Below are 21893 nucleotides of genomic sequence, written 5' to 3'. Positions count from 1 at the left end.
GCTGTGCCGCTGAGCTAAATCCCTAGCCCCAAGAGTTTGAGTTTTCCATAAAAAGCAACCCTTTGGCTGACATTGTAGTTTAGTGAAAGCCCTTAGTTCAGTCCCTAGTGCTAAAAGGAAAAAAAAAAATGCTACTCTTATGAGATCTGCCTACAGCGCTGAAGTTAAGAGCCCTCCCCTGCCCTGCCAGGGACAGAGGTGTGAGCCTCAGCTACTGAACAGGCTGAGGCAGAAGGATCTCTTGATCTTGACTCCAAGAGTTTGAGGCCACCCTTGGAACACAGTCAGTAAACCCTGTCTCTTAAAAGCAAAAAAGCCCTGTGCTGTGAAGTAAGCTAGTATCAAGTAAATCACTGCTGCTGCCCTGGCATCTAGAGCTCAAAGGACTTGGCTTCCCTCTCTAGGCAGCCCAGAAAGTGTTTGGAGAAATGCTGAGCTCTCAAGATGGCCTGTGAGAGGCTGTGATTACCATTCCACCCTTCATCCTGAGTTCTGGCAGTCACTTGGCCCTGTACAGGACAACTCTTAGTGGTATACCATCGGAGCCATCATCACTGTGGAGCACTGACCTGCTGTGGCCCACTTTTCCTGGCTCAGAAGCGCATTTGGTTTTCGGAGAATGATCACTCTTGTTTTTATGTTGCTCTCATGTCCACAGCTGTGTCTGATACATGTGTTTTCACAGCTGCTGTCTATGGTCCTCTGGGTTTTACCCTTCCAGAGATGACATATCCCTCTGGGGCTTGTTGGCCATCCACTGTCGTTTCTGTGATTCTTACTTGCTGCAGTGCCAGACATCTCTTACTGTTTGGAGTCTCCCCCTGAAACTTGTCACAGAAAGGAGGGAAACTAAGAAATGCTGGGTGTTTACTAGCTAGCAGCAGGCACTGTCATAAGTGGTTTATGTACTAGCTGATTTAATCCTCCCAAATAGGTGATTGATACTCTGGTTTCTCTTCAGGTCGGATAAATCTTTCGCCTTTTACCATTTAGCTGATTGATTTTGTTATTCCCAGTTTTATAGGATGAACTGAGATTTAAGGAAATTAGGTGTTTGGTTCAGAACTTCATAGCTGGTAAGAAATAGAGATAGGCCGGCCAAGATGGCACATGCCTGTAATCCCAGCACTCAGGAGGCTGAGGCAGGAGTATCACCACAAGTTCTATGTGAGCCTAGGCTACACAGTTCCAGTCTGGACTACATATTGAGGCCCTGTTTCAGAAAAAGGGAGAATGATAGGATTTAAACTGAGGCAATCTGGTTCCAAGCCTACACTCCTTAGCTACTGGCCACTGTGCTGTATGTACAAATAATCCTTTAGCAGAAACCAGGAGACTTTACAACTGAGCAGCTCTGGAGTTCTCCCTAGTTTCACCTACTCTGCAATTACGAAGCAAATCTTTTTTTTTTTTGAGACAGAGTCTCAGTTTGCAGTTCAGGCTGTCCTTGAGCTTACTTTGTAGCCCAGGCTGGTCTCAAACTCGCAATGATCCTCCTGCCTCAGCCTACCAAGTGCTGGGATTAAAGGTGTGCACCACCACCATAAATCCTTGTATAGTAATTCATTCCACCATTCTTTGTTGAATGCTTACTATATTTGAAAGCTCTTTGCAGATGATTGTATTTAATCCTCACAACAGTCTTCTGAGTCTATGCTATTATTATCTACACATATTTTGATATGATAACTTCTATGTATTTATTTATCGTTTTGAGGTAGGATTTCACTATGCAGTTCAGGCTGGCCTTGGACTCGCAGTGATCGTCCTGCCTCAACCTCCCAAGTACTGGGATTACAGGCATGAGCCACCACGCTGGGTTTGATGTGAGAACTTTTTTAAAAAGGTTAGGTAATTGGCCCGAAGACACAGCCTTTAAAGGGCACAGACTGTAGATTTTCTACCTGGCATCACGGCCTGCGCATTGAGAGAGTCTGCTTTCTGATATCATAAGAGTTTCTCTACCTTGGCAGTATTGACATTTGGGCAGGGTAATTCTTTCTTAGGGCGGCCTGACCTATGCATTGCAGGATGTCTAGTAGCACCTCCTAGATTCCAGGAGCAGCCTCAGTGGCCCCCATGTTGTGACACCTGAAATTATCTCTGTCATTGCCACATAGTCTCTGGCTGGGGGCTGCCATATCAGGATGGAGACTGTAATCATTTTGTTATGTGCATCGCTCCTGCTTTCTTCATCCCTGCTTTGTTAGCTTCTACTTTGAATTAGCATCTGAGATGATCTATGCACGTGGCTCAGGGCTCTTTGCCTGTGTTTCCTTGCAGGGCTGTGGTGGAGGCTGTGCATCGACTTGACCTCATTCTTTGCAACAAAACCGCTTATCAAGAAGTGTTCAAACCTGAGAACATTAGCCTGAGGAACAAGTAAGCTGGAGACTCAAAACCACAGATCCTTACTGTTTCCCTGCCCGACTCTACCGGAAACCCTGCTGGATATAAACATGTGTTTTCTTTTATCTCTGGACCTCAAGGGACCATAATGGGCAGTGAAACCTTTTGCCTTCCTAAGGGAGGAGATGGGTGTGAGCCAAATTAAAGTTCTTATTTATTTTTGGGTTTTTTTTGAGATAGGATCTTGCTGTTAGTGCAGGATGGCTTTAAACTCACTATGTAACCTAGAGTGGCTTCAGACTCCCAGCCATCCTCTTGCCTCAGCCTCCCAAGGGCTGGAGTTACAGGCATGTGCCACCATGCCCAGCTTTCTGGCTTTTGTTTTTGTTTCTCCTCCCTTAAAAACAAAAGAGGAGCTGGGGGGCGGGGGGTCCTCCTCCGTCTGTTGGGCTGGTGCCATAATAATGGCATACAAAGCCGGGCCTGGTGTAATCCCAACATCTGGGAGGCTGAGCCAAGAGAATGCCAGTTTGAGGCCAGTTTGATTTCAAGACCAGTTTAGGCAACACAGTGAGATCTTGTTTCAAAAAGGAATACAGCCGGGCGTGGTGGTGCGCACCTGTAATCCCAGCACTCGGGAGGCTGAGGCAGGAGGACCATTGCGAGTTCCAGACCAGCTTGGGCTACAAAGTGAGCTCAAGGCCAGTCTGAACTGCATAGTGAGACCCTGTCTCTCTCTCTCTTTCTCTTTCTCCCTCTCTCTCTCTCTCTCTCTCACACACACACACACATACATACAAGGAATACAGGGGCTGAGGATATAGCTCAGTGACACAAGTGCCTGCCTGGCAAGTGCAAGGTCCTGAGTTCGATTCCCTGTACCAGAAAAAAAGAAAACAAAAAAGGAATACATAGGAGCTGGGTTTGGTGGCACATGCCTATAACCCTAGCTGCTTGGGAAAGTTAGACAGGATTATAAATTCAAGGCCAGCATAAGCAACTTAGCAAGACCTCAAAATAAAAAGAAATGGAGACTGTGGCTCAGTAGTGGAGTGCCTGGGAAGCCCTCAGTTTGATCCTCCACACTACAGACACGTAAAAGAACGATTTATGAGGGCCAGGTGTGGTGGTGCATGCCTGTAATCTCAGCCCTCGGGAAACTGAGGCAGGAGCATTGCTGTAAGTTTGAGGCCAACCTAGGCTATGCAGTGAGTCCAGGCCAGCCTGAACTACATAGTGAAACCCTGTCTCTAAAAAAAAAAAGTGATATATGAGTTAAAGTAATTAGCCATACTGCACAATGAAGGGAAAGAAAGGGGAGACAAAGGAGAGAAGGGGCGGGGGAATGAATAGTATTGAAATTCTGATTGCTTTCTACTTCTGTCCTTTGTTATTCCCACTGCTTTCTTAGACCATTACTGTTGTGTTCATGCTTACCCTGGATGTAGACTTATTAGTGGGGGTAGTGCGCATGCTTCCAACCCTTACTTCCTGTGCCCCTGCCGTGGGATGGGCAGTCTCTCATGCTGCCTTCCCTCACAGGCTGCGCGAGCTCTGCGTCAAGCTTATGTTCCTCCATCCAGTTGATTATGGGAGGAAGGCTGAGGAACTGCTGTGGAGAAAGGTGTACTATGAAGTTATCCAGCTCATTAAGACGAACAAAAAGGTAAGATGAGGGCCTAGAATGTGGAAGCTAAGGAAGGAAGATTCAGCTAGCAAAGTGGGTCCAGAGTAGCCCACAAAAAAATGGCAGAAAGGAGGGGTCAGATTTTTCAGATGGAAATAAAGGCTGGGCTTGGAGAAGACATGGTTGAGGTTCCAGGGCCAGGGAAGTTAAAGTTTATTTCCTCAGTAAGATGAAGGGATTGAGGGAGAGGGGAGTGGTACTCTGACTTGTTACTGAGCCAGCCCCTTCTTTTGCCAACCTCCAGCACATCCACAGCCGGAGCACCTTGGAATGTGCCTATAGGACACACCTGGTTGCTGGTATTGGCTTCTACCAGCATCTCCTCCTCTATATTCAGTCCCACTACCAGCTGGAGCTGCAGTGCTGCATTGACTGGACTCATGTCACCGACCCCCTCATAGGTCAGTGAGACCTGAAAGATGTTCTTTGTTTTGTTTGTTTGTTTTGGTTTGGTTTTTTTGAGACAGGGTCTCGCTGTGCAGTTCAAACTGGCCTTGAGTTCACTATGTAGCACAGGCTGGCCTAGAATTTGCAGTCATCCTCCTACCTCAGCCTCCCAAGTGCTGGGATTTGGATTATAGGTGTTCGCCACATGCCCAGCTGTTTGCTTTTTTGAGACACGGTCTTCCTATGTAGTTCAGGTTAGAACTCACTATATACCCGATCCTGACCTTCAACTCATGGATATCCTCCTGCCTCAGCCTCCTGGGTGTTGAGATTACAGGCATGCAATATCATTCTTAGTGTCCAGAAGGTGGTATGAGAAGTAAGTAAGTTCTCATGCTTTTCTCTGGCCTTTGTGTCTCTCAGGGTTTGTGCAGCTTGTGACCCAGCCTGACAAAGAGAGTTCTGGGCACACCTACAAATGCTTCATGAAACTTGGATGTGTCCCATACAAGCGTATGAGTCAGGGTAGAGATGTTAAGGCAAGAGCCCTGCGATTATGAACCTATGGAGGCAAGGGAGGGAACCTATCTAGGCAAAGGCTCTAGAGTAGTTCTGGCAGGTGGCATTAATTATGTTTCTTCTCTGAGTTGAAATTTGGTGGCACTGTTTCCTTTGACTTTAAAGATTGTTTCCCAGTGTTTCATGAAAATACTGAACTCTCTGGCCAGGTGTGGTGGCACATGCCTATAATCCTAATACAGGAGGCTGAGGCAGGAGGATTGTCACAAGTTTAAGGTGGGCCTCAATGATATAGTGAGTTCAAGGCTAGCCTGAACTATATAGGGAGCCCCTGTCCCAAAAAAGAAAAAATTGAGGTCTTTGAAAACATTGGAAAATGATGGACATTCTTTCAAGATAGTGTGAATCCCTTTTCAGTTAATTGAGGTACTGGCTGTAGTTTTACTTCAGTTCTAGTTGGTAGTTTTCTCTTTGGTTCAACCTTTTTTTTTTTTTTTTTTTTTTTTGAGATAGGGTCTCACTATGTAGCTCAGGCTGGCCTTGAACTCATGGAGATCCTCCTGCTTCAGCCTCCTGAGTGCTGGGATTACAGGCGTGCACCACCACAACCTGGCTTGGTTCAGTCTTTTTTTTTTTTTGACAGTCTCACTATGCAGTTCAGGCTGGCCTTCAGCTCACTTTGTAGCCCAGACTGTCCTTGAACTTGCAGTGATCCTTCTACCTTAGCCTCCCGGGTGCTGAGATTACAGGTGTGTGCCACCACACCTGCTGAGCTACTTTTTAGAGCTGCTCCCCAACTCTTACTGTCGTGGTCCCTTCTTCCCTACAGCCATGTCACCACCCTTGTCAGGACAGGCATCCTGGCTCAGCAGTGGAGGTCATGGCTTTGCCACCAACCACATGGCAACATTTGCTGGTCAGAAGCCGAGCATCTGTGCTTTGTATGCATAATACATCTGAAACAACAGGGCTCTGCGGCTGGAGCTCAGTGCCCCAGTATCTGGCTAGCATGCATGTACCTGGCTCCATCCCCAGCACCACACACCAGCGTTATGCTGAGGTGGCGTCTGCAGGATTCACCAGTTAGCCAGAGGTGGTCCAGAGCTCCAGAGAACTCCAGAAGGTCAGTTCCCAGCAGTGATAGTTTTTCTCTGATAGTTTTTGTTCAGCCAGCTAAGAGGTATCTGTGGGAAGTTTTGGGGAGTACTTTACAGAATGGGAGTTGCAAAACTAGGAGAGGATCCAAGGTGGAGTAACCTAAGGGATGATGGACCAGGCTGGTTTTATTTTTTCGGTTTGTTTTTTGTCTTTTTTTTTTTTTTTTTGGTACTGGGAATTGAACTCAGGACCTTGCACTTGTCAGGCAGGCTCTTGTGCCACTGAGCTATATCCCTGGCCAGTTTTTTGTCTTTTTGAGACAGGGTCTTCCTATGCAGTTCAGGCTAGCCTTGAGCTTACTTTGTAGCCCAGGCTGATCTTGAATTTGCAATGATCCTCCTGCCTCAACTTCCCGAGTGCTGGAGTTATAGGCTGGCACCACATGCCTCAGGCTGCTTTTTGGTTTCATTTTGCATTGGTTTAGTTTTTGGCTTTTTGAGACAAGATCTTGCTAGGTAGCCCAGGCTTGCCTCAAAAGCTCATGATCTTCCTGCTTCAGCCTTCTAAATTCTGATATTGTTGGTCTGGACTATCACACTTGGCTCAGATTGCTTTTTTTTTGGAGATAGGGTCTTGCTACGTAGCCCAGGCTGACCTTGAACTCATGGTGATCCTCCTGCCTCTGCACCCAGAATGCTGGGATTAGAGGCTTTCATTACCCTCCTAGCTTCAGATTCCTTTTTGAATCTCAGCTGTGCCATTTACCAGCTGTGTGACTTAGATTTCTGCTGTGAGAGGAAAGTAGCAGTGGTCTCCAGGACTGCTATGGTATTTGTTAATGCTGTGAACATTTATACTGGTGCCTGGCATGGGAGGAAATTGGCTGAAACGAGCTGAAATTCTCTGAACTGAGATTACAGGCTGGGTAACGGGAGGACGATAGCCCAGGCATATTCAGCTTTTGCTGTCACCAGTCCTTGAGGCAAGCTCACTTGTCTCCTTCATGGGTAGACCAGTGGCTGCTGTTGCCTCTGGGTACCCCTCCGCTAGGCATAGGCGAGGAACTTTTCCTTGGGCTCACTTACATTCACTTTTTTGGCAAGTTAGCTTCCCTTCATACTAGACTTTCTATCTTTACATAGGTAGCTTCTATACAAGGCACTCAGTCTTTCTGATACAGGAGCGGATCTCCTCCTGTTCAAATGACCTTCCTCTAGGGCCCTGTTCTGGGTTAAAGCCCAACCTTCCCTGTCCAGTTCCTTCCTGTCCTGCAAATGAGTCCTACCTGTGCGTCTGTGTCTCTACCTGAATCTTAGATGAGCACCTGCTCTGCCCCAGAAGTCAGGGTTCTAAGGATGGCCCTGTGCTCTGTCTCCTTTTTTGACCTGGGAAAGCATTCCCACCCAGGTGAGGGCAGAGATGCTCATAAACTTGTTTCCTTCTCTCTTTCAGGATGCAAGAAGCCAATATCTGCCTCAGGGAAGGAGATGGACTGGGCACAGATGGCTTGCCACCGATGTCTGGTGTACCTGGGGGATCTTTGTAAGAATTTGGGCCTTTTGTTTCCTTTCTTTTGGGCTGTAGGACAGAACTAAGCTACTTCAGTGGTTAATACCACCTTTTACGTGATTAGAGAGCAGAAGAAACAGTTTGGCTTCTGATAATTTTTCTCTTCCAGTCTTTCTTTTGTTCTAAAAGAACAAATCTAAAAGTTTGCTCTTTTAGATAGGGTCTCATTCTGTAACCCAGGCCATCCTGAAGTCGTGATCCTCCTGCCTCAGCTATGGAGTGCTGGAGTTAGAGGCATGCACCACCACGGCTGGCTTTTCTGCTCTAGTCTGCTTACTGTGATCCTTTGTTTCACCAGCCTGCCTTAGGCGCAAATGATCACTCTTTATGGGAAAGGGGAAACACATTTGAGGTTTGAGAAGTCAGGATGATCTCTATTATAGTAGTGGGTTAAAAAGATTTTAACTTGTTGTCTTTCTTCTTTTTTTTTCCTGAAGACAGGGTCTCGCTATGTACCCCAGACTGGCCTCAAACTTGCAGTGTAATCCTCCTGCCTCAGCCTCCCACACCTGGCTTCATCTTTCTTCTTGTTGGAAGCTTTTTATCTTTATGGGCTCTTAAATGAATAGGAACTTCAGCAGGACCTTAGGGAGCACTTACATGCTGGACAGATGTTTTGAGACTAGAATGTGCTCTTTTTTTTGTGGCTCCTAAGTCTCTAGTCCTCGTAAATGCCTGTGCTTCTTTAAGTGGCTGGTGTGTGGCTGCGAGGTGTGTTACCTTTTAAAGACTTAAGGCCCTGATGTCTCCCTCTAGCCTTTTCTTGGTTTTTTGTGGGCATTATGCATGGGGGCAAACATTTCACAGTGGGTAGACTGGAGTACCTTTAGCAATGTCTTTGTAGAATTCTGTACAGTAGGATTCTAGAATAAGTATCAGAGGTATTTTCAATCTGTTATACACACTGCAGCTCCCCTTCATGGGGAAGACAAAATCAAGATGCCTTTCTGCGTTACAAACACCAAGTACTCTTTACCTTTTGAACCGACCAGCAAGGAAGAGCGTGTGGGTAATTTGCCTGTAGTAACACAGGCTTAGGACTGTGCCAGAGACCCCTCAGCCTGCCTCCTTGCTCAGGCTCTCGTCGCAGCTCTTGGGAGTGGGCTCCTAGTGAAGGGGAGGCCTCTCTGAAACATGGAGTCACTACATCTCCCTTCCTTGCTGTCCGGTAGCACGCTATCAGAACGAACTAGCTGGTGTAGACACCGAGCTGCTTGCCGAGAGATTCTACTATCAAGCTCTGTCAGTAGCTCCCCAGATTGGTAAGTGAACCCCTGCTGGGGTCACCTGACCAGTAGCATTTCCAAGAGGAAGACAGTGCTGTTCAGATGGCAGACAGTCTCCTCCTTGTTTCCCCGAGGCCTTGGCACCCTCAGCTTTTTTATGCTTTACCTTGGTGCCCCCATCTACCTCGTAGCATGTAGGAGATAGAGGAGTGGGAGAGTCTCAGCTAAGAAGGAGTGAGACAAAAGAGAAAGGGAGAAGGTGGGTCCCTTGTCCACGAGGTCTTTGTAGAAAGAGGACAGGATACTTCAGCTCTCCCCGCAGGAGGTGCAGTGGGAGAAGGGATATGATTCCATGACAGAGGTAGGGTAGAAAGGAATGCAGAAGTGAAAAAATGGAGCCAGGAGAAGGGAGAAGGCTCCATTGAGGTCCATTATCCTTGGAAAAATCACGGTGGGAGTGGACACATTGGTGCAGGTAACCCTGGCACAACAGGCAGAAATAGGCTGATGAGAAGCAAGAAGGGCCAGTAATACTTGGGAGGAACAGAGTTACGGTGCTGATCACCTGAGATACCAGAGATGCCTGCAGACTGAGCTGGTGGTCTCCCATGAGTTTATTAGCGCTTAGCTTGGTTGGGTCTGGCCTGGGAGCACTGACTGACTCATGCTGCATGGATGCTTTCTCTCCAGGAATGCCCTTCAACCAGCTCGGCACCCTTGCAGGCAGCAAGTACTACAACGTGGAAGCCATGTATTGCTACCTGCGCTGGTGAGTGTTCGCCAGCTTCTTCTCCAGCCCTGCTCTTAAGCCTTGGCTGTTATCACCCCTGCTGTGAGGAACTTCAGCTCCTGGTGGGGTAGATAGGGGAGGAGGCGAGATCAAGAGGTCCCTCCATTCAAGGGGTCCCTGACACAGCTCTGCTGCTTTTCAGAGAGCCACAGGGATTCGTAGGCACTTAAGCAGTCAAAATCACCATACGCTATTTTATGCAAAATACTTCTGTCTTTTCCTGCAAGAAAACAAATTTGATATGTTTGATAGAATGGTACCAAAGTGGCCTATAAAAAGATCCTTAAGATTCTAAAGCTTCAGTGTGTTAATGTGATAACAAGCATGGAGCAAGCTGGGTGTGGGGGTGCGTGTCTGTAATCCCAGCACTCAGGAGGCTGAGGCAGGAGGATCACTGAGAGTTCGAGACCAACCTGGGCTACAGAGTGAGCTCAAGGCCTGCCTGAGCTGTATAGCAAGACCCTGTCTTGGGGGTTTAGCTCAGCGGCAAAGCGCGTGCCTGTAAAGCCCAAGGCTGTGAATTCGATTCCTGGTACCAGAAGAAAAACAAGACCCTGTCTCAAAAAGACACAAAAAAAAGGGCTGGGGATTTAGCTCAGCGACACAGCGCCTGCCTGGCAAGTGCGAGGTCGTGAGTTCAATTCCTGGTACTGGTGAGTGTTCGCCAGCTTCTTCTCCAGCCCTGCTCTTAAGCCTTGGCTGTTATCACCCCTGCTCTGAGGAACTTCAGCTCCTGGTGGGATAGATAGGGGAGGAGGCACAAGCCTCCCGGCACAAGCGTGGAGCAACCTGCTCAGCAGTCTGACCCTCAGCTCTTAGAATAAAAATACAAATTTTGGGGGACCCAAAATTATTTAGATGTAAGGTACTGAGGTGCCATAACTGAGTGCCCATGAGGCAGATAGATAACTCATAGTGCTGTTGCTGAAGGAAGAATGCAGACGCACTGCCAGGGAAGCTTCCCGTCACTGGAGTGAGGCTGAAGTCTGTTGGAGAAGCTAGCTGTTCTCAGGAGAGGGTAGAAGATGGTCTGGGCTGTAAGCCAAGGGAGTAGGGTGGTCTTCAGAGACTAAAGTGAATTCAAACAGGGCGTGGTGGTGCATACCTGTAATCCCAGCACTTGGGAGGCTGAGGCAGGAGGATCACCATGAGTTCAAGGCCAGCCTGGGCTACACAGCAAGACACCATCTCAAAAAAAAAAAATAAAGAAAAGTCAATTGAAATAGTAAAGTAGTGAAACATTTACTTATAAAGCAGTAAAGTACTTAATTCTGCCTCATATTTCAACATGCTATGATCCTTCCTTCACCTGGGAAAGGAAACCTATTCTTTGTGGCAAGAAAATATTAGCTCCTAGGACACACCATTCCTTCTAGTTGTTTTTTTTTTTTTTTTTTTTTGTACCGGGAATCGAACTCAGGACCTTGTGCTTGCCAGGCAGGCACTTATGCCACTGAGCTATATCCTCAGCCCTCACCATCCCTTCTAGATCAACACCATACTACTATGTTAATACTTTCTTTTTTGTTTGTTTTTTTGTTTTGTTTTTTGAGACAGGGTTTCCCTATTTATTCCAGGCCTTGAACTCACTAAGTAGCCCAGAGTGGCCTCCAGGTTGTGGGGATCCTTCTTCCTCAGCTCCCAAGTGCTGATTACAGGCATGCCCCACCACACTTGGCCATGCCTTCTTTTTTTTTTTTTTTTCTGGTACCAGGAATCGAGCTCACGACCTCGCACTTGCCAGGCAGGCGCTGTGCCGCTGAGCTAAATCCTCAGCCCCTAGGCCATGCCTTCTTAAAATATGATTACCAGGCTTGTGACATATGTGACCTTTTTTTTTACTTTTTTAATTTGCTTTTTTGTGAAACTGGAGTCTCACTCCATAGTGCAGGCTGGTCTTGAATTCACTTATGTAGCCTAGGCTGGCTTTAAATTCACGGTGATCCTCCTATCTCAGCCTTTTTTTTGTTTTTTTTTGTTTTTGTTTTTTTGAGACAGGGTCTCGCTATGTAGTTCAGGCTGGTTTTGAACTCAATATTGTAGCTCAGGCTGGCCTCAAACTCATGGCAATTCTTCTGCCTCAACCTCCTGAGTCCTGTGGTTACAGGTAATGCCACCATGCCTTTTTAAAGCACAGACCCCTTTTTAAAAATTTTATTTTTTTTATCAGTATATTTCTGTTTTTATTTCCTTTCATTTTATTTTATTCTTTCGATCTGTCTATCTATCTATCTTACCAAACGAAATTTTCTAATTCTGAATTCAACTGGAACCTGCACCATGTAGTATTTGTTGACTAATGGACTGAATGAATGGTGAGTTTTCACAGTAATCTTGTGACAATACAAAACGGGCAGGGGCTTCATAAAACTACAGAAATTGAGGCCCGAGAAATTAAGGGCCCAAGGTCGTATAGTGCGTGACTGGTACCAAGTCCTCCGCTGTCACCAGGGCACTGGTTCCATGAGTCCTTTTGTTTCCTTTGGGTTTTTTTATTTGCTTGTTTTTGAGCAGAGTCTCACTGTGTGGTTCAGGCTGGCCTTGAATTTATTATGTGGCCCAGGCTGGCCTCGAACTCAAGGCTATCCTCTGCCTCAGCCTCCCAGAGTGCTGGGATTATGGGTATGCTCCATCACGCCCAGCTGGGTTTGTTTAATTTTATTTTGAGATGGGGTCTTGTTAAACTGCACGCTACCCTTGACCTTGTATTCTCCTGCCTTTACCTCCTGAGTAGCTGGGATTACATGTGTGCACCGCTGTGTCTAGCAGGTCCTTAGTTTTGTAGTGAGATGGGGGATTGGAGACTTTGCTGTGCTTTGTGTTGTCAGTATGGCCTTGGCGTGTACTTGTTCTCTGAGCTCCGTTTCTCCACCTTTAGTGTGGATAGTATTGGGGTTCACTATGTCTTGGACACAGTGGGTACTCAGTGTGAGCTTTGGATGTATGCTGGGAGAACTAACGGCAATAAGGTAACTGTAGTTGTTGGCAGTAGATCCTTGTTAAATGCTGCCTGTTAAAAGTTAGGATATGTATTTCAGCGTTACTAAGTTTGTAACAGAGTAGGATAAATTGCCCCCTTCACAGAGAATATAGGGAGGAAAGTAAAAGCATTGTCTTTACTCAGATTAAACTGGAAGGTTGTGTATTTCACCTGAGAATGTACAAGGAAGGTGAGGCTGCGGGCGGTGAGACTTATTGGGAACCTTGTCCTGAAGGCCATAGTAGAATGACATTCCCCTCCCCACCTCTCCTGCCAAGACACAACAGCTCACCCCTGTGTCTTCTCAGCATCCAGTCAGAAGTGTCCTTTGAGGGGGCCTATGGGAACCTCAAGCGGCTGTATGATAAGGCAGCCAAAATGTACCACCAGCTGAAGAAGTGTGAGACTCGGAAACTCTCTCCTGGCAGAAAGCGGTGAGTGGGGCTGAGGCCGGTGCCTCCTTTCTGCTGTCGGTGCAGCGGGGCCGCTCCACGTTTACCTGGGGCCCTATCATTGCAGATGCAAAGACATTAAGAGGTTGCTGGTGAACTTCATGTACCTGCAGAGCCTCCTGCAGCCCAAAAGCAGGTGAGTGAAGAGAAGCAAACACCGTGTCCCGAGGGCCCAGCCAAGACTGCACTCTACACATGGGTTCCAGAGGCAGAGGACAGCAGAGCTCTGCCCTCCATGGGACGACTTCTAGCCAGCTGTGCCGTCCTTGGCATCCCTCACTGTTGGGCCTGAGGGTCCTGTGCCCATGCTCATAGCAGCTTACCGCACAGAGTGGGTGCTTAATGGGTGCTGCAGGAGTGGTGAATGGGAAGCCACCCATACCCTTCCCGTACTGTTTGCTCTGTTTGCTGTGTTTTGTTTTGTGATGCTGGGGATAGAACCCTGGCCCAGGCATTCTGTGTGCTAGGCAAGCACGGCCACTGAGTTACACCCTCATTTTGTCTGCTTTGGAGAACAGTCCAATACTGGCACCCTCCCCCGCTGTTTCTGTTTTTTTTTTTTTTTTTTTTTTTTTCCTGTACCAGGAATCGAACTCACGACCTTGAGCTTGCCAGGCAGGCGCTGTGCTGCTGAGCTAAATCCCCAGCTCCCCCGCTGTCTCTGAAGTCCTTTTACTTTTTTCTCTGAGTTTGTATTGTCAAGTCTTTGCTTTTTCCTTCCCCTTACTGACCTCTCCTTCTGTCCTTCTGTAGCTCTGTTGACTCTGAGCTCACTTCACTTTGCCAGTCAGTCCTGGAAGACTTCAACCTGTGTCTCTTCTACCTGCCCTCCTCACCCAACCTCAGCCTGGCAAGTGAGGAGGAGGAGGAGTATGAGAGTGGGTATGCTTTCCTCCCAGACCTGCTGCTCTTTCAGATGGTCATCATCTGCCTCATGGGTGTGCACAGCCTGAAGAGAGCAGGTAACCTTCCTTGTGGTCCCCAGTCCCAGCCCCTACGTTGGGGTTTTCTGCTGTTTTTTGCAGCTCCTTATTGGTAAACTTCCTCCTGTGAGAAGCACTTTCACTGCCCGTGTCACTGGCTGGCTGTGAGAGAGTGAAGGGTGCAGAGCCTACCGTGTGGCACCTGCTGGGAATGAGCAGAGGCAGCAGTGTGTCCCCTCCCACAGGCTGGCTGGGGGCAGGGTGGGATGAGGCCAGCAAGCTCAGCTGAGGAGCCAGTCAGATTTTATACCTTGCTTCAGGGTCACTCAGGCACTCAGGAACCTTTCTGGTAGAAGTGTGTGTGTGTGTATAAAGGCTCTTGGGCTCTCGGGGGCTTTGAAGCCAGGAAGGATGAGCTTAGATAAGAGGACACTTGCATGAGGGAGTGTAGGGTGAGCTGGTGCATTCTGGAGTGCAGGAAGGTGATGCTCTTGGGACTTGGCAAGGCTTTTTACCTTAGAAGGAGCTTGGCAGAGTCGTGAATCCTTGGGTGAATTGAGCGTGGGTGAGGCAGGGTTGGAATTGATGCTACCTGCTCCTCACTTGGGGCCAGGCCCCTGACGCCTACCTCTCCTGCCTCAGGATCCAAGCAGTACAGTGCAGCCATTGCTTTCACCCTGGCCCTCTTCTCCCACCTTGTCAACCACGTCAACATACGACTGCAGGCTGAGCTGGAAGAGGGCGAGAACCCCGTGCCAGCGTTCCAGAGCGACGGTGCAGGTGGGAGAGGATGGGAGGGTTGGGATAAGGCTGGAGAGGGCAGGAACAGACTCAGTGGGGAAGCGGTGTCGGAGAGCCCCATCCGGCCTCCAGGCTCCGTTCTTTCCGGAGCTCCCCTTGACTTTCCTGTCTCCACAGATGAGCCAGAGTCCAAGGAACCACTGGAGAAAGAGGAGGAACCAGATCCTGAACCTCCTTCCACAGTACCCCACATGGGTGAGGGTAGGAAGAGCCGGAAGTTCTCCCGCCTCTCCTGCCTCCGCCGCCGCCGCCACCGCCACCCACCCAAAGCTGGTGATGACAGTGACCTGAGTGAAGGCTTTGAATCAGACTCAAGCCATGACTCAGCCCGGGCCAGCGAAGGCTCGGACAGTGGCTCTGACAAGAGTCTGGAAGGTGGGGGCACAGCCTTTGATGCTGAGACAGACTCAGAAATGAACAGCCAGGAGTCCCGGTCAGACCTGGAAGATATGGAGGATGAGGAGGGGACCAGGTCCCCAGCTGTGGAGCCCCCTCGGGCCAGATCAGAGGCTCCTGATTCCCTCAATGGCCCCCTGGGCCCCAGTGAAGCTAGCATTGCCAGCAATCTGCAAGCCATGTCCACCCAGATGTTCCAGACCAAGCGCTGCTTCCGGCTGGCTCCCACCTTCAGCAACCTGCTCCTGCAGCCCACTGCTGCACCTCACGCCTTGGCCGACTGCAGGCCCTGTGTCAATGGGGATGTGGATAAGCCCTCTGAGCCAGGTACCTGGGCCTCTGCATCTCCCTACCACAGGCCTTCGCTCGAGAAAGCCCCTTTCTTCTCTGTGAGCGGCTTTTCATTTCCACCCTGCTGCCTCACTGTAGTATAACCCAGGGGTTTGTTCCTGGGACGTTCTCACCTGTTTACGTCCTCGTTTCCAGCCTCCAACTCATCTCCTGGCTTTAACTTCTCTCCTACTCAGTGCTACCCAGTGGTGTGGGGCTGTCTTCCCCATGCATTTGCAGCTGCAGCTTCTTCCCCTGGTCCCTCCAGGGCCCCATCAATGCAGTGGGTTGGAGTGAGGCTTTCACTGAGGCAGGAGGAGCACTTAATCACAGCAGTATTAGTTAGCCAAACTCTGTGCCCAGTATTAGGCTAGACCAGTGGTGGCGAACCTGTCGCACACATGCTACAGCAGGCTGTTTATATCACTGAAAGCTCTAAAAGGTTTGCCATTATTGGGCTAGACTCTTCTAGGATGTTGTCTTTTTTTCTGGCTTCCACAGCAGTCTTCTGGTGGAAAAGTTAGTGTCCTTGCTGCAAAGGCTATCTTTTACTTCCATACTTTTGTACGTGGGCTACCTCTCTCTGGAACATAGCTTTTCCTTCCTTGTCCAAAGCCAGTCACTTGGCTAAGTCTTATTTGCCCCCTAGATTATAGTTTAAAAGTAATTTGGAGCTAGGGGTGTACCTCAGTGGCAGAGCATGTGTGTAGGGTGCCCGGGCTCAGAATAAGTCATTTGGTTTGGGATTCCCCTACAGCCCGCTTAGATTCGTGTTCTGTGGGCTCCTGTGGCTGCCGGCTCTGCCACAGCCCCTTGCCGTTACCCTGGCGAGGCAGTCTGCAGACCTGTCCGTCTTCCTGCAGTACCGTGAGCTGCTGCAGGGCAGGCCAGTGTGTGTCCCTGGCACTAACACAGTACTTGGGCACAGGGGTGGGGCTTGAGACATTTGAATGACTGAAGGAAATGTGGGTGCTGTTGCTCAGAGAGGTGAAGTGACCTGCCAAGTGTTTTGCCAGACAGAGAAGAGCTGGGAGGTGACAAGAATGGTTGGGCCCTGTGCCCCTTGCTTTCTCTGTCTTGTAGCCCTTCCAGCAGAGTAAGCACTTAAATGCTGGCTGAGTGAATTGCTACAGAGCAGCTTTATACATAGCTTGAGTCTGAAAGAATCATACTAAAAGGCACTGGCCTCTTGGTTTAAAAGCAGCCAGTTAATGGGCCTGGAAAAATTAGTCAGGAGTTTGACCCTGAATCCACACCTCTTTTGTACCAGAATTTTTCAGAAGAGTCTGGATCAGGTGGCAGCTGAGGCTGTTGCCAACTGCTGTTCATTGTTCACGCTGTTCTCCCCTTGCCCCCAGCCTCTGAGGAGGGCTCCGAGTCAGAGGGCAGCGAGTCCAGCGGGCGATCATGTCGTAATGAGCGCAGCCTACAGGAGAAGCTGCAGGTCCTAACTGCTGAGGGCCTGCTTCCTGCTGTGAAGATCTTCCTGGACTGGCTACGGACCAACCCTGACCTCATCGTCGTGTGTGCACAGGTGTTGCCCTCCCCGCTCCCGCAAGGGGTCCTGGTGTTGGAGGAGAGAGGCCGGGAACTCCTCCATGGTCTGCCAAATGCTGGGCGGGGTGGGGTGGCCATGGGCACAGTCTGGTCCGCAAAGCCTGTGGCTGGGGAGCTGTGAGAGAGCCAGTTGTGCTGTTTTCTCTCCCCAGTCCTGGGCATAATGCCCGCCATTGTGAGTAATGTCAGTGAGTGTGTGTGTGCGCGAGGCCAAGCGCAGTGAATAGTACAGAATCCAGAAAAGAGTGACACAAGAAGGAAGAACTTCGGACAGAGGTTGAGAAGGTGTTGTGGGTAGGGGCAGCAGCTGGAGGAAGCTGCACAGAGATGCTGGTGGTGTTGGGCTTGCTGGTCTGGGATTTCTCCTGTACTTTGTTCTTGGGTTCAGAGCCTTAGTACCGCCCCCTCAAGCCCCATTTCGGATTTTTAAGACAGAGTTTCACTACGTCTTGAACTTACTAAGTGGCCTAAACTAGTCTCAAATGCATGATCCTCCTGGCTCAGGCTCCCAAGTGCTGGAACTACAGGTGTGTACCACCATGCCCAGCTTAGAGCCTCAGTCTTTAGCCTGTCATTCCCAGAGCTTACATGTGGAGTGTTTCCTGTAAGAGCTCTCCTGCTTTGCTGCGGGCCACCCCCTTACCTAGATGGGAGCTGGGTCAGGGCCAGGCACACCCTTGGGTGTATATGCATCTCTGAGGACAGCTAGTTACTCAGTCATTAGTCATGGGGGGGTGTGGTGCTGATGCTGGTCATATCCCTAGAGGCCTGTGTCAGGATAGGAACACAGAAGGAGGAGTGAAAGAAAAGGTTTCTGCAGCTGGGTGTGGCAGCACAGGCCTGTAATCTCAGCCCTCTAGAAGGCTGAAGCAGGAGGACTGCCGAGTTCGAGCCCAGCCCGGGCAACTTAGTGACTCAGCAAGAGCCTGTCTGAATTTAAAAAATAAAAATGGGTTGGGGTTAAAGATTAGTGCTAAGGCCCAGGGTTAAATTCCTAGTACTGAGAAAAAATAAAGAAGGGTTTCTGCTAAATGAAGAGATGTCACCACCTCCAGCGCTCAGCTTTTAGGATCCACTATCCACTATCAGGATCCAGGAAGTCCTTTCTGAGGCCTCACTGCCTTGTCTGTTCCTGGAGCAGTCAGTGGGTGGCAAGTGCCCCTTCTCCAGGCTCTCCAGACCCAGCTCCCCTTTCTGAGTCCTCCACGAGTTTACTGGCCTCTCACTTCTGTGGAGTCCCTCAGCCTCTGCGTGCAGCCCAGATGCCCTAGCAGGTGCTTCCCTTCCTCACTGCTGCTCCTCAGCACTGCCCCTGGCTCACAGCCTCCCCTCTCCTCTCCCAGAGCTCTCAGAGTTTGTGGAATCGCCTGTCGGTGTTGCTGAATCTGTTGCCTGCTGCTGGTGAACTCCAGGAGTCTGGTGAGTGAGTCCCTGGCACTGCACCCCCTTCCCTTTCCCTTTGGCCCGGCTTAGTTCGTCTCTCTCCTGTAACCCAGCCCTTGGGTAAGGAGGTTAATGGGACGCAGTGTGGGCCTCCCTCACACACAGCAGTCATTGTGTGGTCCAGGCCTCTCCAGTTACCGTCCCAGCACTGCCCCACTGTGGGCAGGTGGCCTGGTCTGCCAAAGGGTGTGGGGGAGCAGGGACGGCAAGAGCACAGTGAAGGGCCTGCTCCTGTGGACCTTAAGAATTAAGTTGGAGGCTGAGGCAGGATTATCAGTTCTAGGCCAGCCTGGACTACACAGTGAGACCCTGTTGCAGACAAAAAAGAATTGACTTTGACCTCCAGAACTCATCTGTCTGGCCCTTCCCTCCTAGACTCTAGGGCTATTCCTGCAGGGCCCGTCCTCTTATTTCTGTCTAGTACGATTCCCAGCCTAAGCTGTCCTTGTTCTCCAGCGCTGATGCCCTGGAGCTTGGCCTAGTGTGGTGTTCTCCATGCCCCTGTCTCATGAGCCTGGCAGCTACCTAGTGCAGGTGGTCTGATGCACCCTTTCTCTGCCCAGGCCTGGCCTTGTGTCCAGAGGTCCAGGATCTCCTTGAAGGCTGTGAACTGCCTGACCTCCCCTCCAGCCTGCTGCTCCCAGAGGACATGGCACTTCGCAACCTGCCTCCCCTCCGGGCTGCTCACAGACGCTTCAACTTTGACGCAGATCGGCCCTTGCTCAGCGCCTTAGAAGAGGTGAGGGGCTCGTCCTGGGCCACAGGCACTGCCTGCTAACATCAGTCATGCTCAGCAGTGAAACAGGGCTTGGGGCTGGGGGCTGCGTGCCCTCACCTGGCTTGGCAGGCGTCCTGCAGGTGGCTTGCTTTCGGAGGTTTCTCCTGTTGTAGAACAAGCTCCTCCTCTGTCTTCTGAAAGGGACAGGGCAAGTGAATTAGGCCTGGAAATCTTTATCCACCTCTGGGCCCAGCCCTCTGAGCTGTACACCAAGTGATGATAGAAAGTTAGAGCTGGGGGCCGTGTTGCCCACTTAGTTCAGCAGCTCCTAAGTGCAAATCTGTGTCACCACACGGGCCATCTGGGGGCAGCAGAGGGAAGCGGAGCAGACAGACTCTCAGTCCCCATCGCTACCCCAGGCTGCCTCATCTCCAGCGAGAGCAGCTTGGCTGAGATGTTTTATATTAGAGGGATCTAAGTAAGATTTTTATGTGAGGAGAAAGACAGTTTTACTGACAAAAATAATTTGGGAAATGTTGGTCTAGTTTAATCCCTTCATTTCACACTTGAGGAGCGGAGACCCTGAGAAGAGACGGCCTTGGAAGCCATCTTCTCACATGCAGCCCCGCACCTTTGCTCCCCCGCAGGGTTGCCCAGTCCCCTCACCTGCTCACTTCTTCCTTTGGCAGCCAGCGCTCCTGTTTCCCAGGGTGGCTGGGAGGGAGGGAGAAAGCAAAGCAGGCCTGGCCAGCTGCTCAGGGTGGGCGCTGCTCAGTGGACCACTCCTATGTCTCCGCAGTCTGTGGTGCGCATCTGCTGCATCCGTAGCTTTGGACACTTTGTGGCCCGCCTGCAAGGCAGCATCCTACAGTTCAACCCGGAAGTTGGCATCTTCATCAGCATTGCCCAGTCTGAGCAAGAGAGCCTGCTGCAGCAGGCCCAGGCGCAGTTCCGCATGGTGAGAAGCCAGAGCGAGAGGCTCGGTCGTGCTGGTGGTCCTGGGCTCCCAGACATAGGGAGAGGAAGGCTTATGGGCTTCCTGGGGGAGGCCTGATGGGGACAAAGGGTGGGGCTGGCACAAAATGATGGCCATGATACTTTGATACTTTGGCAGATAGTGTGGCTCAGGGGAGCTGTCTGCTGTGACTGCAGCTTAAGGCCCATCGCTGTCACTTCCTAGTCTGCATTGAGTAAATCACTAAAATCCTTGCTCAGTTAGTGGGAATAAGTACAATCAGCTTGCTGGGAGTGGTGACACATGCCTGTAATCTCAGCCATCTTGAGGCTGAAGCAGGAGGATTGTGAGTTCAGGCCAGCCTGGGCTACACTGTGATACCTGGGAGGTCTCTTGTGAAGATGGAACGATAGTGCATACGAGATACCTTGCACGCTGTCCTCTGGAGCAGGGGTGCCCATCAGCTACTCCTTTCCTTGGAGCACAGCGAATGAGTGGAAGGTTCTGGAACTCTCAGCCCAGACACCATCCCATCCTGTAGAGGCCCCGAAGGGTAGGAAGCGGCCTGTGTTACATCTTCTCCATGTAATCACTTGTCCCACCAGTGTTTACTGAGAGTCAGCTCTTTGCCAGACAAGTCAGTACGGAAACTCGTGTCTTAGCAGTGAACACAGTGCCTTCCCCCATGGGGCTTATACTTTGCCAGCCGCCGTCTGATTTTCCAGGGGAGCCAGCACAGCCCTGTGCGTGTCGTCTGCTGAGCCCAGGGCCGCCAGAGCATTGGGTGTTGGTGCTGGGCACAGGAAGGACAGCCCGTGGTTCTCAGCCAGCTTCAGGGCTTCTTCATCCCAGGCCAGTCTCCTCCCCTGTGCTCTTCCTTTTCCCCCAGCTGTGAGTCCACAGTTCGCCCACCCTCTGAGCCCATTCTTGGTGGACATTCTGCTACGCTGGGAATGGGCCCAGCTCCCCAGAAACTCCCTTCCGTGCTACCTCATAAACAAGCACATTTTGTTAAAAACAAAGCTTTTGTGTTACGGCTTTTATTGCTGTTCCATAGGGGAAGATGCAAGAGGTTACAAAAATAATTATGGGGAAGTTACATGACTTCAAACCTGTTAGCGTTGTTGCAGGCATTTCCTCCAGTGGAAAGCTCTTGGAGACTCGGGGATCAGGTCACAGGGAGCCCTGCAAGACCCTCTTGTGTGGAGCTGGACACTGCAGGCCACCCCGCCTCCTCCTCTTCCTCACTCACAAGTTTCCAGCCGGGTGGCTTACTCCCTGGCAGCAGGAGTATGGCCATCTCACGTCATTCTTTTTTTTTTGAGACGGTCTCACTATGCGGTTCAACCTGGCCTTGAGCTCACTTTGTAGCCCAGGCTGGTCTCAAACTCGCAACAATCCTCCCGCCTCATCCTCCCGAGTGCTGGGATTATAGGCGTGCATCACCACGCCTGGCCTTCCCTGTGCGCCTCCCCCCTGCCCCCTGTCATTCTTGAAACTTTCCTATGGCAAAGCCTGGCTTTCACTTGGTTCATTTCACCCTTTCAGCATCTTTGAGAGGTGGGTGCTTGCATACTGATTTGATTTGATTTGATTTGATTTGATTTATTTTGAGACAGGGTCTTGCTGTGTAGTCTACACTGGCTTTGGACTCAGTGATCTTCCTGTCTCAGCCTCCTGAATGCTGGGATTACAAGGATGCACCATCATGCC

At 50.1% G+C, this 21893-nt stretch overlaps 1 protein-coding gene across 2 annotated transcripts in view; it reads left to right on the top strand.

Moving 5' to 3' along the window:
• Positions 1-21893, top strand: part of Smg5 (SMG5 nonsense mediated mRNA decay factor) — a 31542-nt gene that overhangs the window by 3624 nt on the left and 6025 nt on the right. Inside the window, exons 2-16 of one of the 2 annotated variants that reach the window (XM_005411667.2) lie at positions 2284-2382; positions 3892-4015; positions 4281-4437; positions 7493-7582; positions 8782-8871; positions 9526-9604; positions 12914-13039; positions 13125-13193; positions 13811-14019; positions 14623-14760; positions 14899-15504; positions 16866-17041; positions 18408-18483; positions 19071-19246; positions 20025-20183. In XM_005411667.2, coding sequence (XP_005411724.1) covers positions 2284-2382; positions 3892-4015; positions 4281-4437; positions 7493-7582; positions 8782-8871; positions 9526-9604; positions 12914-13039; positions 13125-13193; positions 13811-14019; positions 14623-14760; positions 14899-15504; positions 16866-17041; positions 18408-18483; positions 19071-19246; positions 20025-20183 — 2374 coding nt within the window. Of the gene's footprint in view, positions 1-2283; positions 2383-3891; positions 4016-4280; positions 4438-7492; positions 7583-8781; positions 8872-9525; positions 9605-12913; positions 13040-13124; positions 13194-13810; positions 14020-14622; positions 14761-14898; positions 15505-16865; positions 17042-18407; positions 18484-19070; positions 19247-20024; positions 20184-21893 lie in introns of those variants that run through there. The other variant, XM_013508269.1, reaches the window with a different exon arrangement.

The sequence above is a fragment of the Chinchilla lanigera genome, unplaced genomic scaffold (assembly GCF_000276665.1).
Source record: "Chinchilla lanigera isolate Chin_1 unplaced genomic scaffold, ChiLan1.0 scaffold00144, whole genome shotgun sequence".
Taxonomy (NCBI): domain Eukaryota; kingdom Metazoa; phylum Chordata; class Mammalia; order Rodentia; family Chinchillidae; genus Chinchilla; species Chinchilla lanigera.
The sequence above is the reverse complement of the archived record's forward strand: the minus strand, read 5'-3'. Positions and strand labels throughout refer to the sequence as shown.